A 27,824-nucleotide genomic window follows, 5' to 3' on the forward strand; every position below is an offset into this window, starting at 1 on the left:
CTCCTGCAAAGAGCTTTTCCCTGTTTTTTTCCTGCATTCAGTAGTTTTTTGCCTTTACCCCTTCATTCTTCTGCTCCTCCCCTCAGGGAACACCTCTGTCCTTAACCTCTGTGCTCCTGAGGGAGGCTGAGGAGCATCTGTGATAAACACCTTAATCCTCAGTTGTGAAAGCCCGGCTGTCCCGGGGTGAAGGATTGCATCCCTGTGAGGGAAGCACAGAGCTGCGGCAAATCCAAACACTTGTTCACACACGGGGGAAGCTGAATCGCGCTCAAAGAACAGGGAACAAAAGGATTCCTCTCATGCAAGATTGTTATCTGCTTAAAAGGCAGTTGAAATGCTGAATGACATGGGATTTTTATTAGTTGATGTCATTTTATCCCCTTCTTTTCTCTCCACCATTTAGGTCCTGGAGGACTTTATGTACAGAATAGATGAAGTTTGTGACCACAATGGACAGATGGAAGATGTCTATTCAGAATTCAACAAATGGTCTTTTGAGAGTGAGTCGGGTTTTGGCTGAGCGTGGTGCACCTGCCAGGGCATTGCAGTTAAAATGTGATCAGGGATGAATGTGTTGGCAGATTATTTCCAAACTCTCAGCTATAATATCACGGAAAGAGAGTTGCAGAACAGCCAGGGGCTGTCAGTGCAAAATTCATCAGCACAAATATAAATTTCTGCCTAGCTACCTGCGTGGCTTATTAAAATTGAAATATTCCAATGGTTTATTAAGCAAAAAAAATCGGTGGGGGGGGTTATGGTTCATTTATCTAGAGTGGGATCAGATAACACACAGCCTTTTTTGTCCATCTGATATTTGTTAATTATCAGCAGGATCAATGAAATATTCCAATAACCGAGTGCTGGCTGTAGGCAAAGATTGGAAAATCCCATTTCCAATGTTTACACTGGGATTGAGAAGGGCTGGAATGAGTTACCAAGACAGAGCCTCATCCTTAGAAACCTCTCAGAGCACGCTGAGGAATGTTCCAGGGATGACACAGGGCAGAAAGTGGCTCAGTGATTCCCAAAAAAAAGGGGTGGTTGGGTGTAGTGACTGAACCAGCCCTGCCAGACCCAACTGCCCTTGGCTGGCTCCTCTGGGCTGAGCTCCTCAAAGTGTTGGGTTTTTTTTGGTTTTTTTCCCCACTGTCAGTGGTGATGGCTGCTTTTGGAAAGGGAGAAATAGGAAGTGACAGTTTGAAAAGGAAGAGGGGAAAAAAAGACAAGTGGAAAAGGTGGGGAGGGGGATGCTGCCAGTGGTTTGTGGCTGTGGGGATTGCTGTGGGAGATGGCTCCTCAAGCCCTGCTCTCCTGCCACTCAATTTTCCTCTGTAAAGTCACCAATTATGAGCCAACTGTGCAGTTGTGCTGCTCGTGAGGGGATCAGTGGCACTCCTAATTGGTGCAGAAATGTTGCTGCAAGGGCCCCAAAGCTGGAAACCCTCGCTGGGGCCGAGGCAAACAAGCAGGAGGTGTTTTACAAGCCCTGCTCTGACAGGTCTGCATCAAGGAACGCTTTCAGAAGGCTCACCCAAGCCATTCCTTGATGATAAATGATGCATCCCACACGCCCTTTTGTTTATAAATTTAATTATAATATTGCCTCACAACAGGTATCTGTCTGGTGCTGTATGGAAAGAGGTTTGGCCTCCTGCAGCAGGACGTAGAAGAAGAAAGTCTGAACTTCATCAAGGCTGTAAAAACGGTAGGGAAGGGTCTCTCCTGGGGCTGTGGTGATTTTTTTTACCCCTGCTATTAATGAGAGGCAGCAGTTTAAAGGAGTCAGCTGGAAAAAGCAGCTCGGGCTTCTGTGCTCAAAAGGTGCCCAGCCAATCCTGAACTTCTGCCTCTTTTATGCAATGCCTCAGTCTGTTGTAATAAAGCAGACAGGACTCAGCTTCTCCATGCAGGAAAAGCCCCTTTTTATTCACATTTTTATACAGTCTTCACAGACCTCATGTGCAACTTTAATTGGCTAATAGCTTCTTGCCAATTACTCTATTGCTTAGTAAAAGGTATTTTACTTGTCCATCAAATCTCTCCATTCTTGAATTGTTTACATATTTTCTTCACTGATTCTCATGAGGCAGATCCCTGGTTATTACAGGTGCACTTGTTTTCCTCCCCAAGAACAGTTAATTGTTGTGTTAATGAACTCTCCTTTCTCAAGCTGTTCCCACATGGGAACATTGCTTAGCTGAAGTAGCTAATCCGTGTTTTCCAAGATTTTTGTTTCTAACACCTTTTAGCTGTCTGCAGCATCGGTGTGGCAGGGAGAATGCAGAGTGGCCATCAGGGCAAGCCTGGCAGGAGAATTGTCAGCCTGGCTGGTGGCTCTGCTCCTCTCTGTGCTGCACCCTGCGGGGTGGGGCTGTGCCTTGCTCGGGGGTCACGCAGACCCGCGGGGTTTGGGGCTCATCCAGAGCCCAAACCTGCCTCATTTCAGTCACCAAGCGCGGGCAGCCAGCCCTGCCTCGGTTTTCAGCCCATCTGTTGTCAAGGGATAGAGAGAGGCACTGCCAAAAAATACCTTGTCCCGCTCTCAACGGGTGCCCAAAATCAATAGGATGCATCCCTACCGAGGAAGCGCCTGGCTGCCCCTAATTTTATGCCCTAACTAGACTGAGACCCATCCTCTCTGTCCAGGATGGAAAATCCACCGGAATTTTGCCTTCCTGAGAGTTTCCCTCTACTCCCCAGCCTGGTATTGCTCAGGGATGGCAAGGAGATGGATCCCAAGAGATTAAAGAGAGCTTTTCCCCCCACAGATGATGGCCACTTTCGGGATGATGATGGTGACCCCTGTGGAGCTGCACAAGGGGCTCAACACCAAAGTCTGGCAAGCTCACACCAAAGCATGGGATGATATATTTAAAACAGGTCATTATTTAACCCCAATTTATCTCCTTTCCCTTTATCTCTGTCTCCTCCTTGCTGGAATTGATTTTTTCACTCTTGCTGCTGTTAATCCCCACCTTCAGCACGGATTAAAATGCATTTGCTGTACCTAAACATGGATTTATTCCCATGTGGGAGCAGGTTTTAGTGACTAACAGCCAGGCTGTGGGGCAATATCCAATTCCCAGGGAAATCCCAGGATTCTGGGAGCCAGCAGTGTCATGGCACCACTTTAATTTGTCCTAAAAGGAAATTAAAAATGTACAATCTCTTTAAAGGTAAGGGTATAAATGAAAAGGGACTTCCCTCAAAGAAGTTTTGAGAAACAAGAATTGTGCATGCAGCAAAAACCTGTTTGCTAAAAAGAAAAAAAAAAAAAAAAAATTATAGCTTTATTGAACAACCTGTAACATAGTTGTAAATCTTAAACCCAGAAGTAACTTAAATAATAAGGTGCAGTTTGGCTTTTTGCAACATTTTCTGACTATTTAAAATGAGTTGGCCTTCCAAGTTTAAAAATTACTCAAACTCCAGACGTGAAGTTAAATTTGCACGTTTAATATTTTGAAATTTCATTTCTTTAAACAGTGAGAGGCATAGCTAAAGGTTGAGAAAGCTTTTGGAAGGTTGTAACACTGAGATATTTCCCTTGGGTATTTGAATCCCAAGGCTTTTTATCCTGCCAGCCACACACTCACTTATTTTATTGCTTCTTAGTTTATGGGCTTTAGGAAAGACACTTTAAACCAGTTTTGCTCAGAAAAACCATTTTGACACCTTCACTCAAAATGAATAATTCTGTACAGGAACTGCTTTTAACAGCTGGGATACTCACGAGCAAAACCTGTTTCTTTTTTACTTTAAAAAAAAACAACCCAGCATGTCAAAATTTGGCATCTCTGTGTGCCTTCCCCTGGCAAATCCAAGGTTTGCATTTCCCCTCGGGGGTTCTGGGTGCTAAATCCCTTTGATTTTTTAACACCTTGCTCCCCTTTGAAAACCCCAGGTATTAAATTTTACACACTCGTGTTTCTGTTTGCTGAATATTTCCCTCAACGTGTCACCGACTTCCTCCCCTAATTTAAGAGAGTAGAATTCCTAAGAGCTCCTCTGCTGAAAAGCGGTTTTTGGGGCTGAGTTTATTGTCTGAAAAGTGAAAGCACCATTCTTTATCCACCATAAATACACTCATTATTTACCCACTGCTTGAAAACAGAGCACAGCTTGGCACTTCTTTAAAACCCTGCGTGAGAAACGCGGGCTCGCTGGTATTTCTGTGGGATTTTGAGCCATTTTCCATCAATCCTGCCCTCCTCAGCCAAGCACTCCATCGACAGCCGGCTGCAGAAGCACTCGGCCAACCCCCAGGGGGATTTTCTGTGTGACATCTACTCGGGGGGACACCTGTCCAGGAAGGAGCTCTACGCTGCCATCGCTGAGCTGCAGATCGCCGGCGTGGAGACGGTAAAATTGAATTTCCAAGGGTTTCAACCCCCCCAGTTCCCTCCTTTGCTGCAGATCACCAGGGTGGTGACAGTAAAGATGATTTTCCAAGGGTTCAAATTCCTCCAGTTCCCACCTTAGCTGCAGATCATGGGTTGGAGATGGTAAAGATGATTTTCCAAGGGTTCAAATTCCCCCAGTTCCCTCCTTTGCTGCAGATTACCAGCATGGCAATGGTAAAGCTGATTTTCCTAGGATTCAAATTCCCCCAGTTCTCTCCTTAGCTGCAGATCATGGGTTGGACATGGCAAAGCTGATTTTCCAAGGGTTCAAATTCCCCCAATCCCCAATTCCCTCCTTTGCTGCAGGTCACCAGGGTGGTGACAGTAAAGCTGATTTTCCAAGGGTTCAAATTCCCCCAGTTCCCTCCTTAGCTGCAGATTGCTAGGGTGGAGATGGTAAAGATTATTTTCCAAGAGTTTAAATTCCCCCAGTTCCCTCCTTAGGGTTTGAATTCCCCCAGTTCTCTCCTTAACTGCAGATCACCAGGGTGGACATGGCAAAGCTGATTTTCCAAGGGTTCAAATTCCCCCAGTTCCCTCCTTAGGGTTTAAATTCCCCCAATTCTCTCCTTAGCTGCAGATCATGGGTTGGACATGGCAAAGCTGATTTTCCTAGGGTTCAAATTCCCACCAGTTCCCTCCTTAGCTGCAGATTGCTGGGGTGGAGATGGTAAATATGATTTTTCAAGAGTTTAAATTCCCCCAGTTCCCTCCTTAGGGTTTAAATTCCCCCAGTTCTCTCCTTAGCTGCAGATCATGGGTTGGACATGGCAAAGCTGATTTTCCAAGGGTTCAAATTCCCCCAGTCCCCAATTCCCTCCTTTGCTGCAGATCACCAGGGTGGTGACAGTAAAGATGATTTTCCAAGGGTTCAAATTCCCCCAGTTCCCTCCTTAGCTGCAGATTACCAGCATGGCAGTGGTAAAGCTGATTTTCCTAGGATTCAAATTCCCCCAGTTCTCTCCTTAGCTGCAGATCATGGGTTGGACATGGCAAAGCTGATTTTCCAAGGGTTCAAATTCCCCCAGTTCCCTCCTTTGCTGCAGATCACCAGGGTGGTGACAGTAAAGATGATTTTCCAAGGGTTCAAATTCCCCCCAGTTCCCACCTTAGGGTTCAAATTCCCCCAGTTCTCTCCTTAGCTGCAGATTGCTGGGGTGGGGATGGCAAAGATGATTTTCCAAGGGTTCAAATTCCCCCAGTTCCCACCTTAGCTGCAGATCATGGGTTGGAGATGGTAAAGATGATTTTCCAAGGGTTCAAATTCCCCCAATTTCCTCCTTAGCTGCAGATCACCTGCATGGCAATGGTAAAACTGATTTTCCAAGGGTTTAAATTCCCCCTAGTTCCCTCCTGAGCTGCAGATCATCAAGGAGGAGATGGTAAAGCTGATTTTCCAAGGGTTTAAATTCTCCCCATTCCCCCCCTTCCTTCCACAACCTGACCACCAGCTCACCTGGAAGTGAGCCTCAGTGGCCCAAGTGTAAATGGATTTTTACCTGAAATCCCTGGATTTTTACCTGAAATCCCTGGATTTTTAATTCTGCAGGACAACTGGGACTGCTCATAATCCCTCAGGCTGTCAAAATTCCATAAAGCTGTGCCCAGGCAGAAACGTGGCTTTGAACTTTGGGCAAATTCTTCCTTCTGTGCCTCCAAAAGGAGAGCTTCACCTTTCTTTTTGCTTTGTTGCAGACAGCCAACAGTTTGCTGTGGGCTCTCTACAACCTTTCCCGCAACCCACACGTCCAGCAGAAGCTTTTCCAGGAAATCCAGCGAGTTTTGGCTGCTCAGGAGAGCCCGAGTGCTGAGAGCCTGAGGAATATGCCCTACCTAAAAGCCTGTCTGAAAGAATCCATGAGGTAAAAATCCCCAAATCCCCCCCGCAAAGCTATCACCAAGTGTTTTACCAGCTTCTTCCTACAAGGGACAAAGAATTTTCCAGCACATGATCTTGCTGTTTGGGGGAAAATAGGAGAGACAAAAGAAGGGAAATTGCTGGGAATTTAACCCATTGTTCTCTTTCCCTGCAGATTAACCCCATCAGTGCCTTTCACCACCCGCACCATCGACACAGAAATGGTTCTGGGAAATTACATGCTGCCCAAAGGGGTAAGGCAATTAATTCCGTTTATTGGGATGTTTTTTCCCATTTATTAATTGCCCTTTAAACCACAGAAGTTGTTCATATTTCAGTTTCAAACTGGCTTTGCCAAAGTACCAGCCCCAGGACAAGGAATGAGGGATTCACCCCAACGATTCCCACAAACTCAGACCCACACCTGCCTGCCCTGCAGTAGGACTTAGACAGAAATATTTGCCTGAAATAATTCTCATGTGCTATTCCAACTTTTTTTTTTTTTTTTCCCAATTTTCCCATGATTTTCTGAGGAAACCACAACCTTTTCTACGATCCAATTGATTTTTTGGGAATTCCGTGACCTCTCCTGAGGAAGCTGCTGTGCTGTGAAAAACACATTCGCTTTCTTGTGAAAATGTAAAAAGTTTAATGAAGGACAATAGGGGACAAGGACTATAGAACAAAGGTTATTATGGTCGGGTATATCTTGGTACTTAGCTAAGAGTACACTTGTTACTTTGGAAACACTTTTTATATACTATTTCTATTACATTTGTTTGTTACATATTCATAAACAATCCTGCATAGTAAACCTTTTCTTTAAACTAGTTTACATATTTTAAGAACTGTTTACTATGGCTCTTGTTTGGTTTTGTTTTTTTAGAGCGTGCATATTATTTGGTTGTGGTTTTTAGCCCATTTTTATCACTTATTTTATTACATTTAGGGTTTTTTTTACACTGTTTTCAGATGTGAGAGTTGATAGTTGGTATATCTGTGTGTCTTCTTCATGTGTTCATTGGCTGTTATCTCAGTAGGTGTTTAACACAAGCACACTTATATCAGCTATTTCTCTACTATGCCTAAGCTTAATTAACAACAGAGATAAAAACGCTATCTTTATAACAAACTCACATTAACATCACACCTATAGAATCCCTTTTAACACTTGCCAAAAGCCAATATTATGCTAAGTCTCTGTGACGTGTGCCGCGATTTTCCATCGGTGTCTCTGAGACATGTGCCATGATTTTCCATCAATGTCTGTGACGCGTGCCATGATTTTCCATCAATGTCTGTGACGTGTGCCATGATTTTCCACTGGTGTCTCTGTGACGCGTGCCATGATTTTCCATCCATGTCTCTGAGACGCGTGCCATGATTTTCCATCAATTTCTATGAGACATGTGCCACGATTTTCCATCAATTTCTATGAGACATGTGCCATGATTTTCCATCAATTTCTATGAGACATGTGCCATGATTTTCCATCAATTTCTATGAGACATGTGCCATGATTTTCCATCGATGTCTCTGAGACGTGTGCCATGATTTTCCATCCATGTCTCTGAGACATGTGCCATGATTTTCCATTGGTGTCTCTGAGACATGTGCCATGATTTTCCATCAATGTCTCTGTGACGTGTGCCATGATTTTCCATTGGTGTCTGTGACGTGTGCCATGATTTTCCATCAATGTCTCTGTGATGTGTGCCATGATTTTCCATCAATATTTCTGTGATGTGTGCCATGATTTTCCATCAATGTCTCTGAGATGCGTGCCGCGATTTTCCGTCGCGGAGCCGATTCCCTGGGGAGCTCGGGGTGGGTTTGTGACCCGGTTCTCTGTCCTGCTTTGCTGCAGACGGTGCTGATGATCAACAGCCACGCCCTGGGCTGCAGCGAGGACTATTTCAGGGGCTGGGCTGAGTTCAGGCCCGAGCGCTGGCTGCACAAGGGCTCCATCCATCCCTTCTCCCACGTCCCCTTCGGCATCGGCAGGAGGATGTGCGTGGGGCGCCGCGTGGCCGAGCTGCAGCTGCACCTGGCCCTCTGCTGGGTAAACACCCCAAAAAGGGAATCTGGGGGTGGGGTTTGTCCTCCAGCTGAGCAGAGCCCGGCACGCTGATGGGATGTCTCGTTGCAGCTGATCCGCAAGTACCGGCTCGTGGCCACGGACCGGGCGCCGGTGGAGACGCTGCACTCGGGAATCCTCGTCCCCAGCCGCGCGCTGCCCGTCGCCTTCCAGCCGCGAGGAGGTTTGTGCACGCGGCTCCCTGCAGCCTCTCCTGGGACCTGGGTGGGCATTTCCGTGCCAGTGGGAGCCTGAACAGCCGAAGTTCGTCTGCTCTTTGTTCCCACGGGGCCGTCCCCAGTCTTCATTTTTAACAAATGAACGCTGTCCCAGCTCGTGTTTTCGCAGGGAATATCCCGTGTTTCGCGCGGCTCCTGGCTCTGGAGTTGATTTTGTGGCCACACTTTCTGTGCGTGACGCAGCTCAGAAAGGGGGAAATCAGCACACACCCTCTGCTGCAGAAAATAACAGCCAGGGTTTTGTTAGAACTTCTCCACTGCGTTCCCAGAAAGTATTTCCTGGAAAAAGCCATTTGATCTGGGGCATCAGTTTGCAGATTTAAAGGAACTGCTCACTGCAGAGTTTAGATAACAAAACTTCATTTGAGGCAGAAGGACAGAGAAGAATCTACTTGTAAATCGTTATGCAGTGTTGCAACTTAAATATTTTGAATGTAAAATTTTCTCTCTCACAAGTTTATGCAAATGAGCTAACAAAATAACTTATTTGTGCAACAACCTAAACAGAGAAAACAAGTTTCTGATCTAGAATGAAAGACTCCAATTAGAAATCCAGGACATTTCAATACTGAGGAAGTTATTTTTTTGCCAGCCAACACCACAGAAAAAAATATATCTCCCAGTATAATCTGAATATTCACTCCTTTAACTGAAGTTTGTTCAGTGCTGTTTGCTTTGATATAATCACTATAAAGATTCTTTTTTTTTTTTTGCTCAATACAGGATGCAAAAAATAAAGGACAGCCCTGCTGCTGCCTCCTCTTGAGAGAGAGACATCAGCTGTGGGAGCTCTGGAGCACCCAGGGAAGAATGCACCACATCCCTTGAACAACTGCTGAGCCAGGAATAGCACCAGGAAAAGCTCCCAGACTGTTTCATTGGGGAAAATGTGCTTAAAAGGAGAGAAAAACACCAAGTGCTTTCACAGAGCTGTGGAAATCCAGGGATTTCGTGCAGCTGAGGGACTGTGCAGGATGATGAGCCCTGGGGGTTGTTGAACAGCCCAGTTTGGGGAGAGCTGCCTCCAGTTTGGGACCAGTCAGGGCTGGACTGGCCCTGGGAGCTCGGAGTGGGAGAGGAAACTGCCTCAGTGCTTCTCCAATTACCAGAGAAGGGAGTTGGGAGTCTGAAAAAAGGCTGAAACAGGGCTGGCAAATTGAGATAACAAAAGAAATACATTTCCTTGGCATTCTTCACTGCCTGGGTAGGAGGGAAATAGGGACAAAGGCACCTGGCAGGATTTATTGCTTTGCTTTGAGCAGTTGCAAGCTTGTGCCTGACACACCCTCTGCTCTTCCCCGTGGATTTCCATCCCTCCAGCTCCTGCACAACCCATTTTATCCCACTTTCATTGTAAAAGCTTCTGTGGTCTTTCATTGCAAAAACTTTTGTGGTCTTTCATTGCATGAAAAGAAATGGAACCACTGGAATCCTATGGGTTCTGCCTCTGCAGAATGACGATGATCCTCACAGGATAGTTACATGAGATTAAGAACATAAAATTATGCTTCCAAGAACAATTCCACAGGAAATGAGGACCCTAAACATTTCCAGGGGGTCTATTTCTCGTGGAGACTGCAATATCTAAAGGTTCAAATTGTCACTGCCCTCCATGCAATACTGGATTTTGGCTGTTATGGTCGCTGGTTTTACACTTTTGCAGTTTCAAGTACAGCTTTATTTCTATATACAACCCTGAATTTATTTTTTTTACATGCTGAAATGCTGCAAGATCTTAGTACTTGTTGGTCTGTCCCTTGTTTTTCATTCGTTTCGTCTCCTCTGTTATGCTCAGACATGCAAATGTACCCCCATAACAATGTATAAAACAATTTGTGCATTATCTGGATATTTCTAGGCAGTTTTCTAAGAAAATAAAGAGTTCTATTTTTTCTCTAGAATTAGTCTTCCATTATTTATTTTAAAGCCTTTGCAGCTTTGCAAAAGAGGCTTCTGCATCGTTGACACAGCCTGAACACGTTTCTGCCTGGCACAGAGGTTCCAGGGAGGGGATTGGGACATTTCCCTGCCATGAGGACAAGATAAAATCCACAGAAAGTTCTGAGGAAAGATGAAAATAGCTGGAATTTTTGCAGAATCAGAGGAAATGATGCATATTTTAAAAAATACCATTCCTGTCAGGGTGAGGGTGACACTGGGAGCAAAGAGGATGGGAAATCAATCTGCAGGGAGCTCGTGCTGAGGTGCAGGTCCCTGGGGGGGATCTACCCAAAACCCCGGGACAAAAACCCACACAAAGCCTCTTCTTACAGCATCATAAATGAATATTGCTGCACTAGAGCCAATGGAGCTGTGCCAGAATGGAACAAGTGCTAAGAGAAAGAGTTCGTTCAACTCCGGGCATCTCTCACTGCTCACAAATGTCCTGATGATTTAACTTTCGGAGAGAGGTGCTGTTATCTCGTTGAACTGACCTTGACAGCCTCGTTAGCGGCTGTTTCGAAACCCTCGATTGCTCCTGGGCAGTAAATCCCAGGTGGATATTTACTGAACCGCTGGGGATTTTTGCTATTTTAAATGTAGTGGACTCAAAGATCCACACAGGTGGATATTTACTGAACCGCTGGGGATTTTTTGCTGTTTTAAATGTAGTGGACTCAAAGATCCACACAGGTGGATATTTACTGAACCGCTGGGGATTTTTGCTATTTTAAATGTAGTGGATTCAAAGATCCACACAGGTGGATATTTACTGAACCGCTGGGGATTTTTGCTATTTTAAATGTAGTGGATTCAAAGATCCACACAGGTGGATATTTACTGAACCGCTGGGGGTTTTTGCTATTTTAAATGTGGTGGACTCAAAGATCCACACAGGTGTTGCTGTGAGGGAGGTTTGGATCCATTCTGTGTGAGCTCAGGTACAAATCTGTGCTCTCTGCTGGGTGACCAACAGCCACTGACCTGGAAAATGGAGTTCCGGAATCTTTGGAGTTTTTTCAGGTTCCTGAAGTTTGCAGAGAACTTCATTAATCTCCTACCCCCGAGTAAATGTCCAAAGCAATTTACTTAGGAAGCAGGTAATTATCAAACTGCACAGATAATGAATGACCAAGCCAGGCTTCCACATTCAGACACCAGCAGAGCTTTCCTCTCCCTCCTATTTCCGGAGCAGGACCCCAGCAGGATGCCCTGGGATTAATAAATATCTGAGAACCCTTTTGCCCAGCAGGATAAATCCAGTGCAGCCCTTTGCTGCTTTGGAGCGAGTCCCTCATTCAGAATTTCCATTTCAACACCACTTCCCTGTGATCATTTCCTGCAGTCTCTCCTTGCAGCAAGGCAGCAGGATCACAACTTTAATGGAATTAATTCTCCTCCACATTCCCTGTCCCAACAGGGAAGGGAGTGAGGTTTACCTGTCCAAAAGGAAGTGAATTCTGTTCAGGCTCTGGGCGTGTTGGAATTGGAAAGGCAAAGCTGGGGCCAATAATCCATGCTTTTTTATGGATAAGAATGCCAGTCTTCAGGCCTGGCAGTCTGGAATTTTTTGATCTGTGCTCTGTTCCTGACAAGCTGATGTGCCACAGCTCTGAGTCAGTCCCTGCAGAGGGATTTAGAGACCTTTCCCTGCTCTCATCAGTGACAGACAATGCTCAGGTTCGTCCCCTCCAGCCTGACAAGGACCTTTGTGCTCAACAGCCAGAGGCAGAACTCACATCTCTGTCAGCACTTCAATCAGTGGTGCGAAATAACCCAACATCTAAAAAATTAATTCTGCTAATTGTTCCCAGCTGAAGTTCGTTTCGGGACAAATGTTCAGGGAATTCATCCCATGCCTCATTTTAAAGACGTGAAACTTCATTTTCAATTCACTGGCCCTGCCTGTGGGTGGGTGGGTTTTTAATGCATGATCACTTAGAAAAGGAGAAAGTTGGACGGTTTTCAGTCCTTAGTGGCACATTTCTCGAAAATTCAGGGAAGAGTTGTAGCTTTAGCAGAAAAAGGTGGGTTTGGCTTCAGATAATTGAAACAAGAGGTTTATTGAGGTTGAAGCTACCAGCAGCTCATTGATCCCTTCTGTGAATGTGTGAATTCCCTGAGAACCTGAGCATTGATAGCTCAAGGTGTGGGTGGCTGCATTCAAATTTATTTTAATGTCTCCTTTCAGGCAAGGCTTGGAGAAAAGTGTGAATATTATATAATGCAATTGAGCATTGTGCTTATTCACTTATATTTATTATTGGCTATTTTTGAGTATCAGAGTTGAAGAGAGTGAAAACCAGAGTTTTTCTTTCCTGTCTGTCTGTTCACCCAGAACTTCATTAATGCCTCATTCAATCCCTGCATGGATTTTATCTCCTATATTCCCATACTCCTTGCTAGCAGAGGACAGACTACATCAAATTTCAACTCTTGTCCACAGATTTTATCTCAGTTCTGTGATCTTTGAGGCTTTGGAACAGCCTAACAAGTTAAACTTCAGCTGTAGGACTTGGATCCAGAAGGAATTTTAAAGAACTTTGCATTGTAGGGTTTGGATGGAGCTGAACACTTCTGGAGCAAAAATTTCTGACAGGAAAAGCAACAACGAGGCCTCTCCATAAAACAAAATATTTTTTCTCCAAGGTACAGTGTCAAAACAAGTGTGGAATGGAATGCATTTAATAATCAGGGAAAATGATCCTGTGCTTTCCTGGGCATGTTCCTCTCAACAAGTTCAAACTCTTTGCCTCTAATTTTCCAAGTGTTGGGTGAACTCCAGGCAGTGGGAAGGGAAGGGAGAAGGGAAGGGAAGGCACTGCAGTCAGCTGCTGGCAGGGACAACAGCAGGGCAATAAAGGGGAGCCAGGAGTGCAAAAATTACCCCAAATTGGAATCTGCACGTCCATGGCACTTTACCCTCCACTATCAACTCAGGTGTCCCGAAAGTGGAGTGGAAATCAGAGTCTCATCTGATTCATGCTGTGGTGAACTGTGCTCCACAGAAAAACAGGAGATAGGAGAGGAGCAGGGAATGTTCCAGGTCCTGTTTGCCTCACTGCAGGTGGAATTCCAGCAGCACGGGGCTGGCTCAAGGTGAAGGAAGGAAAAAGGTTCTCCAGATTTAATGGAAATAATGGAAGGAAATGTTTGAGGAGCCTCAGGCAGAATGGGTTGCACTTGTCCAGGCTTCCAAGCTCCCTCAGAAATCCCTTCCTGTTATCTCAGTTCCACCAAGGGGAACCACGGGCAGTTCTGCAGGTGAGGTCAACGCCTGAACCAGGCTCTGTCCCATTTTTCTCCAGGGCAAAGGTACCCAGATATCTGCTCAGGGGTCAGCCAGGAGCCAGCTCAGCCACGGGCAAAGGCCACCCCTGCCCAGAGCTGCTCTGGTGGCTGGGCAGGCACAGCCAGCCTCAGCCTGCAGACCCCAAAGACACCCCTCAGACTGCTGGGCTGAATGTCTGTGCCACCACCGAGCACGGGAGAAAACCCCAGCCGAGGCCCAAACTTTGGTCATCTTGAATGGGAGCAGAAGGAGAACAAGGAGGAGTTTGGGAGTAAGATTCTGGGCAGAGTAACAGGATGACAGGTGGGATCATCCCCACCTTCTGCTCTGTCCAGTTTTTGGTGCTCTGCAAGAATCCTGTCTTCCCTCTGGCTGTGGTTGAAAGAGCAATGGGAAGGAAAAGCTTTAATGCACGTCGCTCCTTGTGACATTCAGTACTTCAACACAAGTGGAAAGCTTCAAAGCACACTCCACTAAAATAAAATAAGCACAGAGGAAAGCCAGGAGATATTTTATATGCAGTCAATGATATAAAGTTCTCAAGTAGTTGGACACTCTGGACATTCTCATTCTCATTCTCATTCTCATTCTCATTCATTCCACTGCCACTGGGGTGGCACTCAGTGCTCTGGTTTAGGTGACAAGGAGGAGATTGGGCAGAGGTTGGACCCGTGGAGACCTTTTCTGATCTAAATAAATCTGTGATTCTGTGATTCAAGACACACGAAGGGAAGCTGGCTCCATAAGAGGTCAGGCATTTGGTTTTCCTGCAAAAATTTAATATTTCAAAGTTCACCTCTAAGTGTTCCTGGAAGGGCTGATAAGAAGTGCAAGCTGAGGGAAATATTTGCAGGGTAGTGAAATATCATTTTATCAGATTTATTAGTTCCAGAATGAATGGTGCATCCTACCTGTCTGTTAAATACCTATTTGTGTGCAGATCGAAAAGGATTTTTGGGGACAGAAGGAGCCATAGAGTTGCAAGAAGAATTCAAGCCCATAATTGTAAGGATGATTTACTTATTGATCTGTTTATAGATGATGCTTTCATTTAGACACCACGGGCAGCAGCTAATGGGACTCATTAACAAAATGGAGAATTTCGGGAGTGAAATTCTCCTGAAATGGAGGGAACTGGTCCCTGGGAGCTGCTCACACCAATCCCAAAGGACAGGGTAGCTGGGGGAATTTTTCAGGTGTGGTTTCCTCGCCTGCAATAAAAGCCCTGTGGAGATTGCACCTCCACAGGGAAGGTGCACCTCCACAAAAGGAACTTTGTGGTTCACAGCCTGATTATGAGCCCTTGTCCTTCACCCCCTTTCGTGAGCAGGGATCCTGGGACTTTGATCCAGACAAAAAACCTTTTTGTGCAGGCTTGGTTTTAGCAGGGCCACAGGGCTGCTCTGACTCACCTCCTGGCTGCAGGATTGCTGGAGCCAACAGCAGGAATGTGGCACCAATTTGTGTCTGGGGATGAGACCTTGGGGCTGGAAAGGGCAAAACTGCTCCCATGTGTAGCCAAAGGAACCAAGAAGATCCCCAAGGTCTCTCTTAAGAGAACTGCAGGTGCTGAATCATTTCCTTTGGGATGCAGTCCCTCAGGTTCTTAAAGATCAAAGTGAAGTGAAGCCACCTAAAACCAGCAGGACTTCAGGTTTTTGTTCTAAACACTAAAATTTCACTTTGGATACGTGAGAACCTCTCGGGGACTTCCCTTCTGGCTGGAAGGAGAAAAGAACCAATTGCAAAAGGTATTTTTGTTGCTGAACAGTGGCAAAACAACTTCCCAGCACAGGGCCAGGCTCTGAGGGAAGCCTGGCAAGGAAGACAGGGGAAGGTGTGCCCCAAGACATGTTCCAGACAGGACAGAAGCTCCAAATGCAGTTGATTCATAACTCTTCAAAGCTCTTCTTGCCCAAAGGCAGAATTGAAAGGGAAACTCATTGCTTAAAGAATCGGAGTCAGCTGTGAGGCAACAGATAACCACTGCAGTGGGGGAAGTTTTATTTGTGTGTGGATACAGATGAATGGAATAAAGGTTTAAAAATAGCACATTATGCTGCCTGCAGGAGGAGTTGCTCAGGGAGGGACCTGGCTGGTGCCAAATGTTTGATCTGTGCTTTGATCCAGCAGCTCTGGCAGGTGCCCTCACAAACGCAGAGCACTGAGGGATTTTTTTTTTTTTTTTTTTGCATATTCAACATCCCCTGGGGGAGCTGCTGTTTCCTCCGAGCCTCTCTGGGGTTGTGCTTGGCACCCAGAGCGGTGCCAGACTGGAAAACATTTATTTTTTGTCAAAACATTTGTCAAAAAGGATTTGTGACATGGAGTGAGAGGAGTGTGCTATTTATAGAAGTCAGTGGAATCCAGGGGGAAAAAAAAAAACAATAGCAGGAGTAACTGGAATTTCTGGGGGAATCAGAGCCCCTGGGCAAACAGAGATGTGGAAATAACATTTTGGGGGTCACACAGTGTCAGTGTGAGCCACGTGCCCCACACTGGCCGTGCTGAAGGACAATGGGAACCAGGTTTGCTATTTTTCTAGACAATCCTGAAATTTAAAGTTCTTCTGTGCTTGAAAATCTGATTGAAGGTGTTTTTTTAGCAAAAGTTCAGGAGAGAGAAAACACATCAGCTGGATGCAGATCTTATGGGAAGGAAACTTCTGGAGAACTTGGAATTGTTTTAAAGATTAGCAGGGCTGTTACAAGAGCTTCCTCCAGGACAAAGATTTTTCTTCCAGTCAAGCTCCAAACCCATAGTTTTCAACATTCTTCTGACAACAACTCTTCATTTTCATTTTGAAAGGGCATTTCATGCAAACCACCTCAGTCTCATGGCATGTTTTGATTTTTAGAAAGCAGCTCCTCCCAAACACCTTCAGGCACAGCACCTGCAGGCCCAAGCCAGCACCACTGAATCGAAATTGGACAGTCTTGGTCTGAGCAGGAGAACTTTGCTTCTGCCAAAAGTTGAACCTTTTTGGTGCGTGGATAACACTTAAATTTTCAGAAATATGCAGCCATTTCTACCTTGCTGCTCTTGTGTTGCAGGCAGAGGCAGCTGGTTTATTTTCAGTGGTTAATCCAGAGGTAGAGCTTGGCTTACCTGGCAGGAGAGCCAGACTGTAATTTAGGCAGTGTTGGTCCTGGGGAAAAGCTGCTCCTGAGCCACTTCCAGCAGCCTGTGCAGGACTTCTTCATCTCCTCAGCTCGCACAGAAATCATAAATTTGACATTAATAGTGAAAGTTTTAAAAGCTCAGGTAGCAGCATGTAACTCAAAGTTAATTCTGTCATTATCAAAAGCAGGTGGACTCCTCCTCCTCTGCTTCCTCTCAGAGTTCTCTCCTCTCATTTTGTGCTGCACTTTCCAGATTTACCTGGTACCACTGGTGAGGAGTTGAGGATCCATCGATTCTCACCCTCAGGGCTTGTCTCAGCCTGTCAGAATCGTCCCCCCTTCCCACCTGGAACCCCCCAGCCACGCAAATTCTCTCCTTCCCGGGGCTGTTTTCTCAGCCTGCCCCAAGCTGTGGTTTGGGCAGGGGCAGGCACTGCAGATATCACCTGCAGCTCATGTCCATCACCAGCCCATCACCCATCACAGTTAATAAAACACATCGAAACATCCCGGAGCTTCATTTCACCTCATCAGCTGGGAAGCAGGAAAAGAAAAGAAATGTATTCATTTGGAAATACAGCCAAAAGATGCACTGTAAATATAAACAAATATGTTGTAAATACAGTGCAAATATAAACAATAAGTATAAACAGATGATGGGTTTTTTAACACATTTCTTGCACAGCTTCTGAGGAATTCGGACGTGAGTGTCAGGGATCAGTTAGTTAGTATAGTATGTGGTTTTTTTAACTAAGAACAGTTAAAGTTTCATCAGGGTTGGACTTTTGTGTCTATTTTTGGCATGCCTCAGTAGGAGAACGCACTGGCTGAACCCACACTCCCACCCTGTGCTCTGCTATTAATAGCAGGGGGTTTAATGAGTAACCAGTGCCAGGCCATGGGGTGAGGGGGAAACCTTCAGCCAGAGACCTTTTCAAGCAGCCCCACACAAAAACCAGCCCAGGGCCCACCGGGATGAGGGCAAGAGGGACACGGCCCGGGCTGGGAAATGTCCCCAGCTGGGGACAGAGCTGTGACAATTGTACCCCCCCAGCTGTGAGGGAAAGTTGGGAAAATTGGGGTTGTTCACCTTTGGGGTGACCTCATTGTGGCCTGAAGGAGCTGCAGGAAAGATGGAGAGAATTTATAGGGATGGAGGGACAGGACACAGGGAATGGCTTCAAAATGCCAGAAAGGAGGGTTAGATGGGATATTGGGATGGAATTCCTCCCTGGGAGGGTGATGAGGGGCTGGGATGGAATTCCCAGAGCAGCTGTGGCTGTTCTGATCCCTGGCAGTGCCCAAGGCCAGGCTGGGCAGGGCTGGGAGCACCTGGGACAGTGGGAGGTGTCCCTGCCAGGGCAGGGGTGGGATGGGATCAGCTTAAAGTTTCCTTCAACCCAAACCATTCCGGGATGAAGTGTGGCCAAAGTGCCCCGGATTCCTCCCTCCGGCCTCCAGGGGATGGAGGGAAGGGCAGCACAGGGCTGTGCTCAGGGCAGCCCCCGGGAGCAGGGATGCAGGCTCAGCTGGGATGCAGCTCGCAGCTCTCAGCTGCACTTTTGCCCAGATTTCCCAAATATTGCCATGTTAGGAGCTGCTCTGAGTCTGAAAAGCAGGGCAGATTGATGGTGTCAGAAGAAATAAAAGAGCCAGGTAATTTTAAGATACTTTGAAAAGATAATGAGGGTCAGGATGAGACCCAAAACTGCAGCAAGTGGGAGTCAGTGCCAGAGTGTGGGCGAGCAGCACATTGCAGCCGTGTGACCTCGGGATAGAGCAGGAAAAACAGCAGGAAAAGCAGAGCTGCAGAGCTGCAGAGCAGTGTGAGACACTCTCATCAGTAACGGGACCTTTCCTTGAAAGGTTAAGTGAGAAACAGAACGGAGTGGCCGTGGCTCTGTTCCAAGGATAATATTTGAACTAATGCAGCAGCTTTCATCATCCCACTACACATCATGTTCATTGGTGAAAAACGCCAGCATTTCTCTAAGCTCGTGTGGATTTCCCCTCTTTTTGATCCCGCAGCACCCTCAGCTTTCCTGTAAGGTTTGAAGGATTAATCCATATTTATGATAACTTGAGAAATAAAGTGTTCTTTTTTTTTTACATTTTCCAGAGTGGACGGGATTGAGACAAATCATAAAATCGAGCAGAATGACTGGTTGCTCTTCCCTGCCCTCCCAAGTTAAATATTCTTTGTCACAGGCACACTCAGAGCAAGATTTCCACCAGCTCTGTCAATTCAGAGCACAACAACATTTCCTGGTTTGGCAGTGATGGTTAAAATGGCAGAGTAATGGCTGGCTGTGCTGGAAGTGACCATTTCCATTTTCTAAAGCAATCATTAAAGCTCCATTGGCCTTTACCTCGAGGAGTTTGTTCTAGCAGGGGAGCTGGCATTAATTTTGTGTGTTAATTGCTGGTTTTTCCAGCCAGAACTGTCTATAAGGAAAATTGTGAACATTTTATCCAGCAGGGCTTGAGTCAAGACCACTTTGTTTGCACAGAGGATACCGAAAATATTCAGAGATGTGAAAATCTTTGTAGCCACTGTTTTTCTTTTGCTGTGAAAATGTTTCGAGAAAATATCTCCCAAACCCATTTCTTCTCTACAATTTCAGCTAGAATTTTCAGCTAGAACTGCTTCTGTGTTGAATTTCTTTTTCTTTTACTCTCCTTCTCTGTCTCACCCAAAACAGAAGCATCCTAAATCCCACACCCTAAACCCTGAGTTTGCTTTTGCATTTTCAGTTATTCCCCCACCCACCCATCCCATCTCCACATTGCACAAACTTTCAAGCCCGGGTTTGTTGCTACCAACAAAAACATTGGGTAGTCAGTGGTGTGAAAAAGTCTGACTGAACTTTCTTTATTATTCTTGGGCAACCTGGTAGGAAGAAGCCAGCAGCAAAGGAGGGTTGGCTGGGAGGAACATATTGCAAAAGGTTGTTCCTCCTTCTTACCAGCAATGAACTGCGTGATCTGGGCTGGAATAAATTCCTCTTGGAGGATGGATGAGTGAGTTTGCTGGGATTATCAGGCTTGCTCATGAGTAAGAGCACTGCCCTGGCTTTCAGCAATTGCTGATCTGAAGGAAAACAGTTCCCAACTTTTATCTTTTATTGGACACTATTAAGGGTGGAAAAAAAAAAAACCCACTGGAATCTGAGGTCTCTGAGTCTCTGAGCTACTTCCTTGGTAGAGTTACAGCCCATTTCAGCAGCTGGGGGATCCACCAGAGCTGCAGAAAGTTCACAAGGAAGTATAAATATATATATTTTATCATGGTGTGGCTTCTCTAAACACCGTTTTCAGCAGAATTCCCTTTGGTCATGCCTTGTGCAGGCTGAGCTGGAGCAGAGGCTGGGCAGAGCTACAGAATAAAGCAGGGATTTATTCCAAGGATCTCCTCCATGGATCCACCTTGGGCAGCACCAGAGCCCAGCCAGGGCTGCAGCCAAGAGGAACCAAAATGGTCCCAAAATGCACGAGCGCTCCCGGGGGCTCTCACTGGGATCAGCTCTGCTCCATTTGCACCTTGCAGTTCATTGTCCCATTCCAGCTTTAGCCCAGGCACTCCCATCCTGCTTGTTTTTCTCTTTCCAGCCCACGCTGTTTGTGCTCCTGGGCCTGAGCTTTGGATCATTTGTCCTTGGTGCCCAGCTGGAGCAGGAATTGTTTTGTCTCCCTGCTCTGTGCACAGAGCTCACCATCCCACAACACGAAGCTCAGAAGTGCACACCAAAGCAGCACAGAACGTGAAAAATAGAAAAGCCAAAACCTGAGGCATCTTTGGGACCAGCTCAGCCCCCAGGAATGCAACCAGGCAGCTCCTGGAGCATCAGGGCAGCCTTGGGAATGGGAGCAGGCTGGGAATGCACAGGGAGCCATGCAGACAGGCCAGACCCAGTCCTGGCTGTGCCTCCTCCAGCCTTTCCCCACTCCTCAAGGATTTGCTGAGAGAATGAACTGCGCTTCCAAAAAAAAACCCCAGCTTTGGGGGAAACACGGAATGCAGCCAGGCTGCGTGTGCACAGCAAACCCAGCTCACCCCGAGCACGCCCAGCAAACCTCCAGCAGGAATCCCTCCTGTGATAAGGGAGAGGCCAATGAGGGCAGCCCATCCCAGCCCTGGCAGTACGTGACCCACTCTGCCCCACCAGAAAATCCCTGGCCTTCAAACAAAAATCCCTGCTCTCCTCCCGTGAGCTCCAACACTAGCCAGCAGCCACAGGAAAACTCCATCTCCCACGGTTTTCCTTTAATTGGAAATTTGGAGAAGAATATATATAATAGAGGGTTTTTTTTTTTTTTTCTCCTCTGAGAGTGGCCTCGAACTGTGTAAACTTTCAGGTTAAGTGCTCAATTAAAAGGTCAAATTATCCAAATAGAAAACTGAAGTGTCAGGCAATAATTGTCCACTGGACTCCGTTACCTGAGGAGTTCATTGCACACTGACCCCCATTAAACATTTCCCAAACTGGTGGGACGTGTAGTGCTTCCTGGCAGTTATTTATAACTCCTCAAATCCGGAGTCAGGGAAGTGCCAGGCTCGCCCTTCGGAAGTGGTTGCATGCGAAATTTCCAGGACACACAAATACAATAAAGATGCTTTTAGAATTCCCAGACAATTTTTTTTTTTCCTGGGGGAAAAAAGTAGTCCCTATCTCTCACCAGCCTTACAAAAAGTGACATTTATGCAGCAGAATACTTAAGCTGTTACTAATACTCACTGAAGAAGTCTCATTTTATGGAATGCGCCCACAATTTTCCTATGGGATTTCTGCTCTGAGTCAACACTTCAAGCTCATTCTTTATTTTTGACCTTAAAACCCTCAGCTTCTGTTGGTGCTGCGCCTGCCTCTACAGAGGGGACAGTGACACGTGGAAATGGTTCCCTCTGTGATCCCTGCTCAGCACACTGGGATGGAATTCCTCTCTGTGAGAGTGGCGAGGGGCTGGCATGGAATTCCCAGAGCAGCTGTGGCTGCCCCACCCCTGGAAGTGTCCAGGGCCAGGCTGAAGTAGCCTGGACAGTGGAAGGTGTCCCTGCCATCCGTGGATGGATGAGCTTTAATGTCCCTCCCAGCCCTGGTTCTGTGCCTGTGCACAAGGTGCCCGTTGTTCATCTCTGTGCACATTAAAGGTGGTTTCCAGAGCTGACTAAAATGGGTGGGTGCCCTTCCCTGGGGTTGGACGTGTTCAGATGAGACCTGGAATGCTTCTGCCTCTTGCACTCAGCAACCCCGAGGGTGCCACATGATGCAGAGCTCCCCTGTCCCTCGGGTGTCCCCTCTGGAAGTCACATGCCAGATGCAAAAACATTAACCACGGTGTCCTCTGTAAACCCAGCCCTGCAGCAGCTGCAGGAGCCCAGGACCTGCTGTTTGCTGGGACATGTGGCCAGATAAGCTATCTAAGGGCTATCTAATCCCCTCACAGAGCTACAAACAGTTAGTAGGAACACAAAAAAAAAAAAAAAAAAAACCTGCTAAAATATCTGTTATTCCTCTTTCTTTTAGAATTCCATGAGCACACATCATCTCAACACAATGATAAAAAAACCTTCCTGAGTCACTGCTGGGTTTGTTGTGAAGCCTGAGTGAGTGAGCCCTGACATATGAGTCACCTTAAATCATTAACCACACCTGAAAACACCAGCACGGACTCCCTGACCCCAGGGAACAAATTTAACAACACAAAAACTTGATCTGAGAGAAAAAAAAAAACAAAAAAAAACCCACCAAAGCTAACTTTAGAATGAGCCTGGCTCAGAGCAAACAGGGGCAGTTGTGTGGCTGGAGACACAGCCCGAGTCCTGGGGTGGCATTTATCTCCCCCTCCACCTCTGCCTGCACAAGAGGCATCTTCAGAAGGTTTCTCATGCCTAAATTGGGTTTTTTGTTCAAAATGGGAACAAAAGGGTGAAGCTGGAGTAGGAGTCAATCATAACAGCTTGTTCATTAATGCTAGAGAGAGAAATTTGATAGTTAAAGAAATGTTTAAGTTACTCTTAATTACCCAAACATCAATGTTCAAATCAACTTCTCTTGGTTGTATTTATTTAAAAGACAATCACCATGATAACCTAATTTTTTAAAGGACGCATGACTATGTCCTTGACCTGTTGACACCCACATGTTATTTTCACAGCTGGGACCTAGGATTTTGCTCAAGATGCTAAAAGCAAACTTGCCCATGAGTCTGTCATGACAAGAACAGCTCCTGTGCAGCCAAACTCTCCCCTCAGTCACCACAGTCTGTCTATTTTAACAACACAAGGACAACAGCTGGTGTTGTAGCAGCATGGAGGAAACCCAGAGGGCTTGAAAAGATGATTTTTTTTTTTTTCCAGAGTAGGCAATTAAAGAGTAGAAATCTCACTTCCAGTTTGAGCTGCACAAACGTGCACAGACAGGCGCAGCTCATCAGCCAGGTTTGTCCTTGGCTGAAGGCAGAAGAGAACAGACAGAAAATTCCTTTGCAGGAGGGGGAAATGGATGGAAGTACCTGGAAAGGGTTGGAAGGCACAAGGCTGCTTGAGAGCACCTCACATTGAGTCCCAAATGCTCAGAAACTTAAAACTGAGGTTGGTTATCTTGTGGCACCTTCTCCCAGGGAGGAAAAGGGTTTGGAAACCCAAATCTGAGGTTGGTTGTCTTGTGGCACCTTCTCCCAGGGAGGAAAAGGCAAGGCAGGGAGTGTTTTCCAGCCCTGGAAGTTGCCAGAAGGAGTTGTATAAATAATGTCCAGAACCTCAGCCCTTGCTGAGACTTAGATTTGAGGACAGGTGAGGCAAAATCAGCTCCAAACTCCCCTGCAGCAGTTGCCAAGGGGGTCGGGATCCTATGGCAAGGTGTGAAGTCCCAGAGGGATTTTGGCCAGCCCAAACCCGTGTTTCCAATAATCCTAAATCTGATATTGCAGTTGGCCTTTGGTGTGGGCACAGCACATGGGCTGAGAGGGAGTTTCTGCTGGGAAATGATGCAAATCCCACGGTTCAGAGAAATCTGCTGGGCTTCACCAGACTTGCCTGGAGCTCTCTCTAATCCCGAATTCATAAACAGAACGCAGAGCAATTGCACAAAGATAAACACAGGGACAGCTCTGAGCCAGAGCAAACCCATTTGGAAAGACAAACTCCCAAAGCCATGCCCCCAGGATGAGCTGGGAAGGCTGGAATCCCTCGTGCTCAGACTGGGATCACTGTCACATCCTCCAGGAACCTCAGCGTGCGTTAGAAGGAAAGACCAAACCATGGACACAATTGCTGCTTGCTGCAATAATGGAAATTTTGGTGGATACAATAATCTCATTTGGTAGAAATAACGTGGAGGAATGTAGCTGGTTGCTAGGAATCTTCTTTCCTACAGTTACCTGGATGCCATCTAAATGCTTGAACAGTCAGGGGAATTGCTGTTCCAGGTGAGACCTGGGTGAGCCAAGGATCCTGCTGGCTCCAGGAGTGATCCAAGACTTTCAAAGCAAGGCAGGAGAAGGGTGGTTTCAGCAGATACCAAACCCATTTCTCCTTATTAGGGGTCTCTGAATCTCTACTAAAAGATTTTCTTAAGTGCCAAAATGTTTTATTTAATGTTATTTCAAAAGCATATCAGCAGTAACTGTTGTTATCCCAGATTTATGTTTTTTTCCAGGTGAAGGCGTCTGAAATATTTGATTTGTTAATGTTCTGTGGCTCAGGCTTTGTCACTGTGTTCACCAACATTTGAAAGAAGAATTTGAAAAGCAGCATTTGAGAAAAGGAAATGTCAAGCTTGAAAGTGCGAGGTGTAAAGTCGTAAAGGAGACAGGTGTGGCAGGAGGAGCAGCAGTGAGCAAAGTGACAAACCTCCAGTTCATCAGGGAGATAAAGCGGGGGGAATGAGGTCACAGCTGGATCTGGAGAGAGCTCCAACGATTAAATCCCAAAACCCCGAGTCCACGAGCAGTGCTGGAGGTGATTCCTGGCCCCGTGACCTGTGAGGGTGACTTTGCTAAGCAGGGAAAGTGAAATGCCAGGCAGGCAGTGAGTCACTGCAGCAGCACTGGGAAATGCTGATCAGCCCTTCTCCACCCTTTCCCTTCCTTTGCATCACCCAGCACAAAGCCCTGAGCTCTGAGCAGCCTCTCTCCCCGGGGGTGCTGACAGCAGTGCCAGCCTGGCCCCCAAATCCTCATTTTATTGCAGAGAGCCCCAGCTCCCTCCAGCTCTCCCCTGTAGCGAGCCAGACACGTCTCCTCCCAAATCCATGTGCAGAATTCCCAGGCAGAATTCCCTCTGACCGGGGGCATTCCTTCTGTCAGGACAAGTGCAGGAGCTCTGTGCTGTCACCACGGCAGTGGTGACACTGAGCAGCCTCAAATGCTCCAGTCCTGGGATGGAAACCGTGGGCTCAAAAAATCATAAATAGACCAGTGCAAAGGGAGAATTGTAAATAGATAATGGGAAGGGAGAAGGGGAAAAAAAAGGGAAATGGGAAAGGGGAAAAATGGGAAAGGGGAAAGTGAAAAAAGGGGAAAGTGTAAAAAGGGGAAAGGGGAAAGTGTAAAAAGGGGAAAGGGGAAAGGGGAAAGGGGAAAGGGGAAAGGGGAAAGGGGAAAGGGGAAAGGGGAAAGGGGAAAGGGGAAAGGGGAAAGGGGAAAGGGGAAAGGGGAAAGGGGAAAGGGGAAAGGGGAAAGGGGAAAGGGGAAAGGGGAAAGGGGAAAGGGGAAAGGGGAAAGGGGAAAGGAAAGGAAAGGAAAGGAAAGGAAAGGAAAGGAAAGGAAAGGAAAGGAAAGGAAAGGAAAGGAAAGGAAAGGAAAGGAAAGGAAAGGAAAGGAAAGGAAAGGAAAGGAAAGGAAAGGAAAGGAAAGGAAAGGAAAGGAAAGGAAAGGAAAGGAAAGGAAAGGAAAGGAAAGGAAAGGAAAGGAAAGGAAAGGAAAGGAAAGGAAAGGAAAGGAAAGGAAAGGAAAGGAAAGGAAAGGAAAGGAAGGAAAGGAAAGGAAAGGAAAGGAAAGGAAAGGAAAGGAAAGGAAAGGAAAGGAAAGGAAAGGAAAGGAAAGGAAAGGAGAGGAAAGGAGAGGAAAGGAGAGGAAAGGAGAGGAAAGGAGAGGAGAGGAGAGGAGAGGAAAGGAGAGGAAAGGGAAGGGAAGGGAAGGGAAGGAAGGGAAGGGAAGGGAAGGGAAGGGAAGGGAAGGGAAGGGAAGGGAAGGGAAGGGAAGGGAAGGGAAGGGAAGGGAAGGGAAGGGAAGGGAAGGGAAGGGAAGGGAAGGGAAGGGAAGGGAAGGGAAGGGAAGGGAAGGGAAGGGAAGGGAAGGGAAGGGAAGGGAAGGGAAGGGAAGGGAAGGGAAGGGAAGGGAAGGGAAGGGAAGGGAAGGGAAGGGAAGGGAAGGGAAGGGAAGGGGGAAGGGAAGGGAAGGGAAGGAAGGGAAGGGAAGGGAAGGGAAGGAAAGGAAAGGAAAGGAAAGGAAAGGAAAGGAAAGGAAAGGAAAGGAAAGGAAAGGAAAGGAAAGGAAAGGAAAGGAAAGGAAAGGAAAGGAAAGGAAAGGAAAGGAAAGGAAAGGAAAGGAAAGGAAAGGAAAGGAAAAGAAAAGAAAGGAAAAGAAAGGAAAAGAAAGGAAAAGAAAGGAAAAGAAAGGAAAAGAAAGGAAAAGAAAGGAAAAGAAAGGAAAAGAAAGGAAAAGAAAGGAAAAGAAAGGAAAGGAAAGGAATTCATTGCCCGTTTTGGGCAAAACTCTGGCCTCCGCTGAGCGCACTGAGCATCTCCTCGCTGAGCGCGGCTTAACGCCGCCACCTGCTGACAGGCTGCCCAGCATCCCGGAACTTCCATGGGCATCCCTGAGCTCCCCTGAGCATCCCGGAACTTCCCTGAGCATTCCGGAACGTCCCTGAATTTCCCTGAGCACCCCTCGGCATCCCTGGCCATCTCTGCCAGCTGATGCTGAGAATGTGGTCAGATTTAAAGCTCTAATTGCTTTTTACAAGTGGGTAAAATAAAGGGAAAAGTTAAATGTTATATGGGAAGTGTCATTCCCGAGCCTTGGCCATGGAGGACAGGGCAGGTCCTGCTCAGGAGTGTCACTGCTGGAGAGCTGCACTCAAATGAGGTGAAACTTCTCCATTTAAAGCTCAAAAAGTGATATTTGGGGTTGAATCCAGGAGCAACTGCTCCAAGCTGCACCAGCACTAAAAATCTTCTAATAGTTTAAAATTTTTTAACCAATTTTGAGGTCAGATGTGACAATGTGAGCTTTTTTAGCTCCTCACCTTCAAATGCACAGCTCCCACCTCTGCTTTTGAGGATTTACACATTTATTGAGCCACGAGGTTCCTACCTGGCAATATTATCCCCTCCAAAACTGTAGAATATTGCTGGATTTGGGATTATTGATTTGACTGCCAGTGAGTTAAGTCAGGCTGGAGATCCTCAAATTGCACTATGAATTCTGAATATCTGATATCTCCTCTTTGCCTCTTTTTGCCATATTGACAATTTTCTCACCCTGCTAATTACTTTTTTTAACCCAAACCTATCAAAACACTTCTAAATGCATTCAAAGCCAGGCACCACTGAATCAATAAAACAACAAAATCCCAGGTGCATAATTTTTTTTTTTTACATGAAACGAGTGGTTTCACAAACCAGGAGGATTCCCAAGTCTCCCTGTGCTGCCTGAAATTCCTGTTTTGTTTCTCCCATGCTGGTGTCACCTTGATGCCTCAGGTTTTGGCTTTTATGTTTTTCAGGTTCTGTGCTGCTTTAGTGGGTGGGTCTGGGCTCCATATTATGGGATGCTGAGCTCTGTGCACAGAGCAGGGAGACAAAACAATTCCTGCTCCAGCTGGGCACCAAGGACAAATGATCCAAATCTCAGGCCCAGGAGCACAAACAGCGTGGGCTGGA

General features: G+C 46.4%; 1 protein-coding gene across 1 annotated transcript in view; it reads left to right on the forward strand.

Annotated features, from left to right (window-relative positions):
• Positions 1 to 9,246, forward strand: part of LOC128796916 (1,25-dihydroxyvitamin D(3) 24-hydroxylase, mitochondrial) — a 10,904-nt gene extending 1,658 nt beyond the window's left edge. Inside the window, 9 exon segments of the mRNA XM_053958963.1 lie at positions 407 to 503; positions 1,620 to 1,711; positions 2,775 to 2,886; positions 4,223 to 4,368; positions 6,105 to 6,271; positions 6,443 to 6,521; positions 8,135 to 8,329; positions 8,417 to 8,528; positions 8,678 to 9,246. Of these exon segments, the coding sequence (XP_053814938.1) occupies positions 407 to 503; positions 1,620 to 1,711; positions 2,775 to 2,886; positions 4,223 to 4,368; positions 6,105 to 6,271; positions 6,443 to 6,521; positions 8,135 to 8,329; positions 8,417 to 8,528; positions 8,678 to 8,880 (1,203 nt within the window). The 3' untranslated portion in view covers positions 8,881 to 9,246.
• Positions 9,247 to 27,824: the final 18,578 nt, after the last annotated feature.

Source organism: Vidua chalybeata, chromosome 17, assembly GCF_026979565.1.
Source record: "Vidua chalybeata isolate OUT-0048 chromosome 17, bVidCha1 merged haplotype, whole genome shotgun sequence".
In the NCBI taxonomy this organism is placed as follows: domain Eukaryota; kingdom Metazoa; phylum Chordata; class Aves; order Passeriformes; family Viduidae; genus Vidua; species Vidua chalybeata.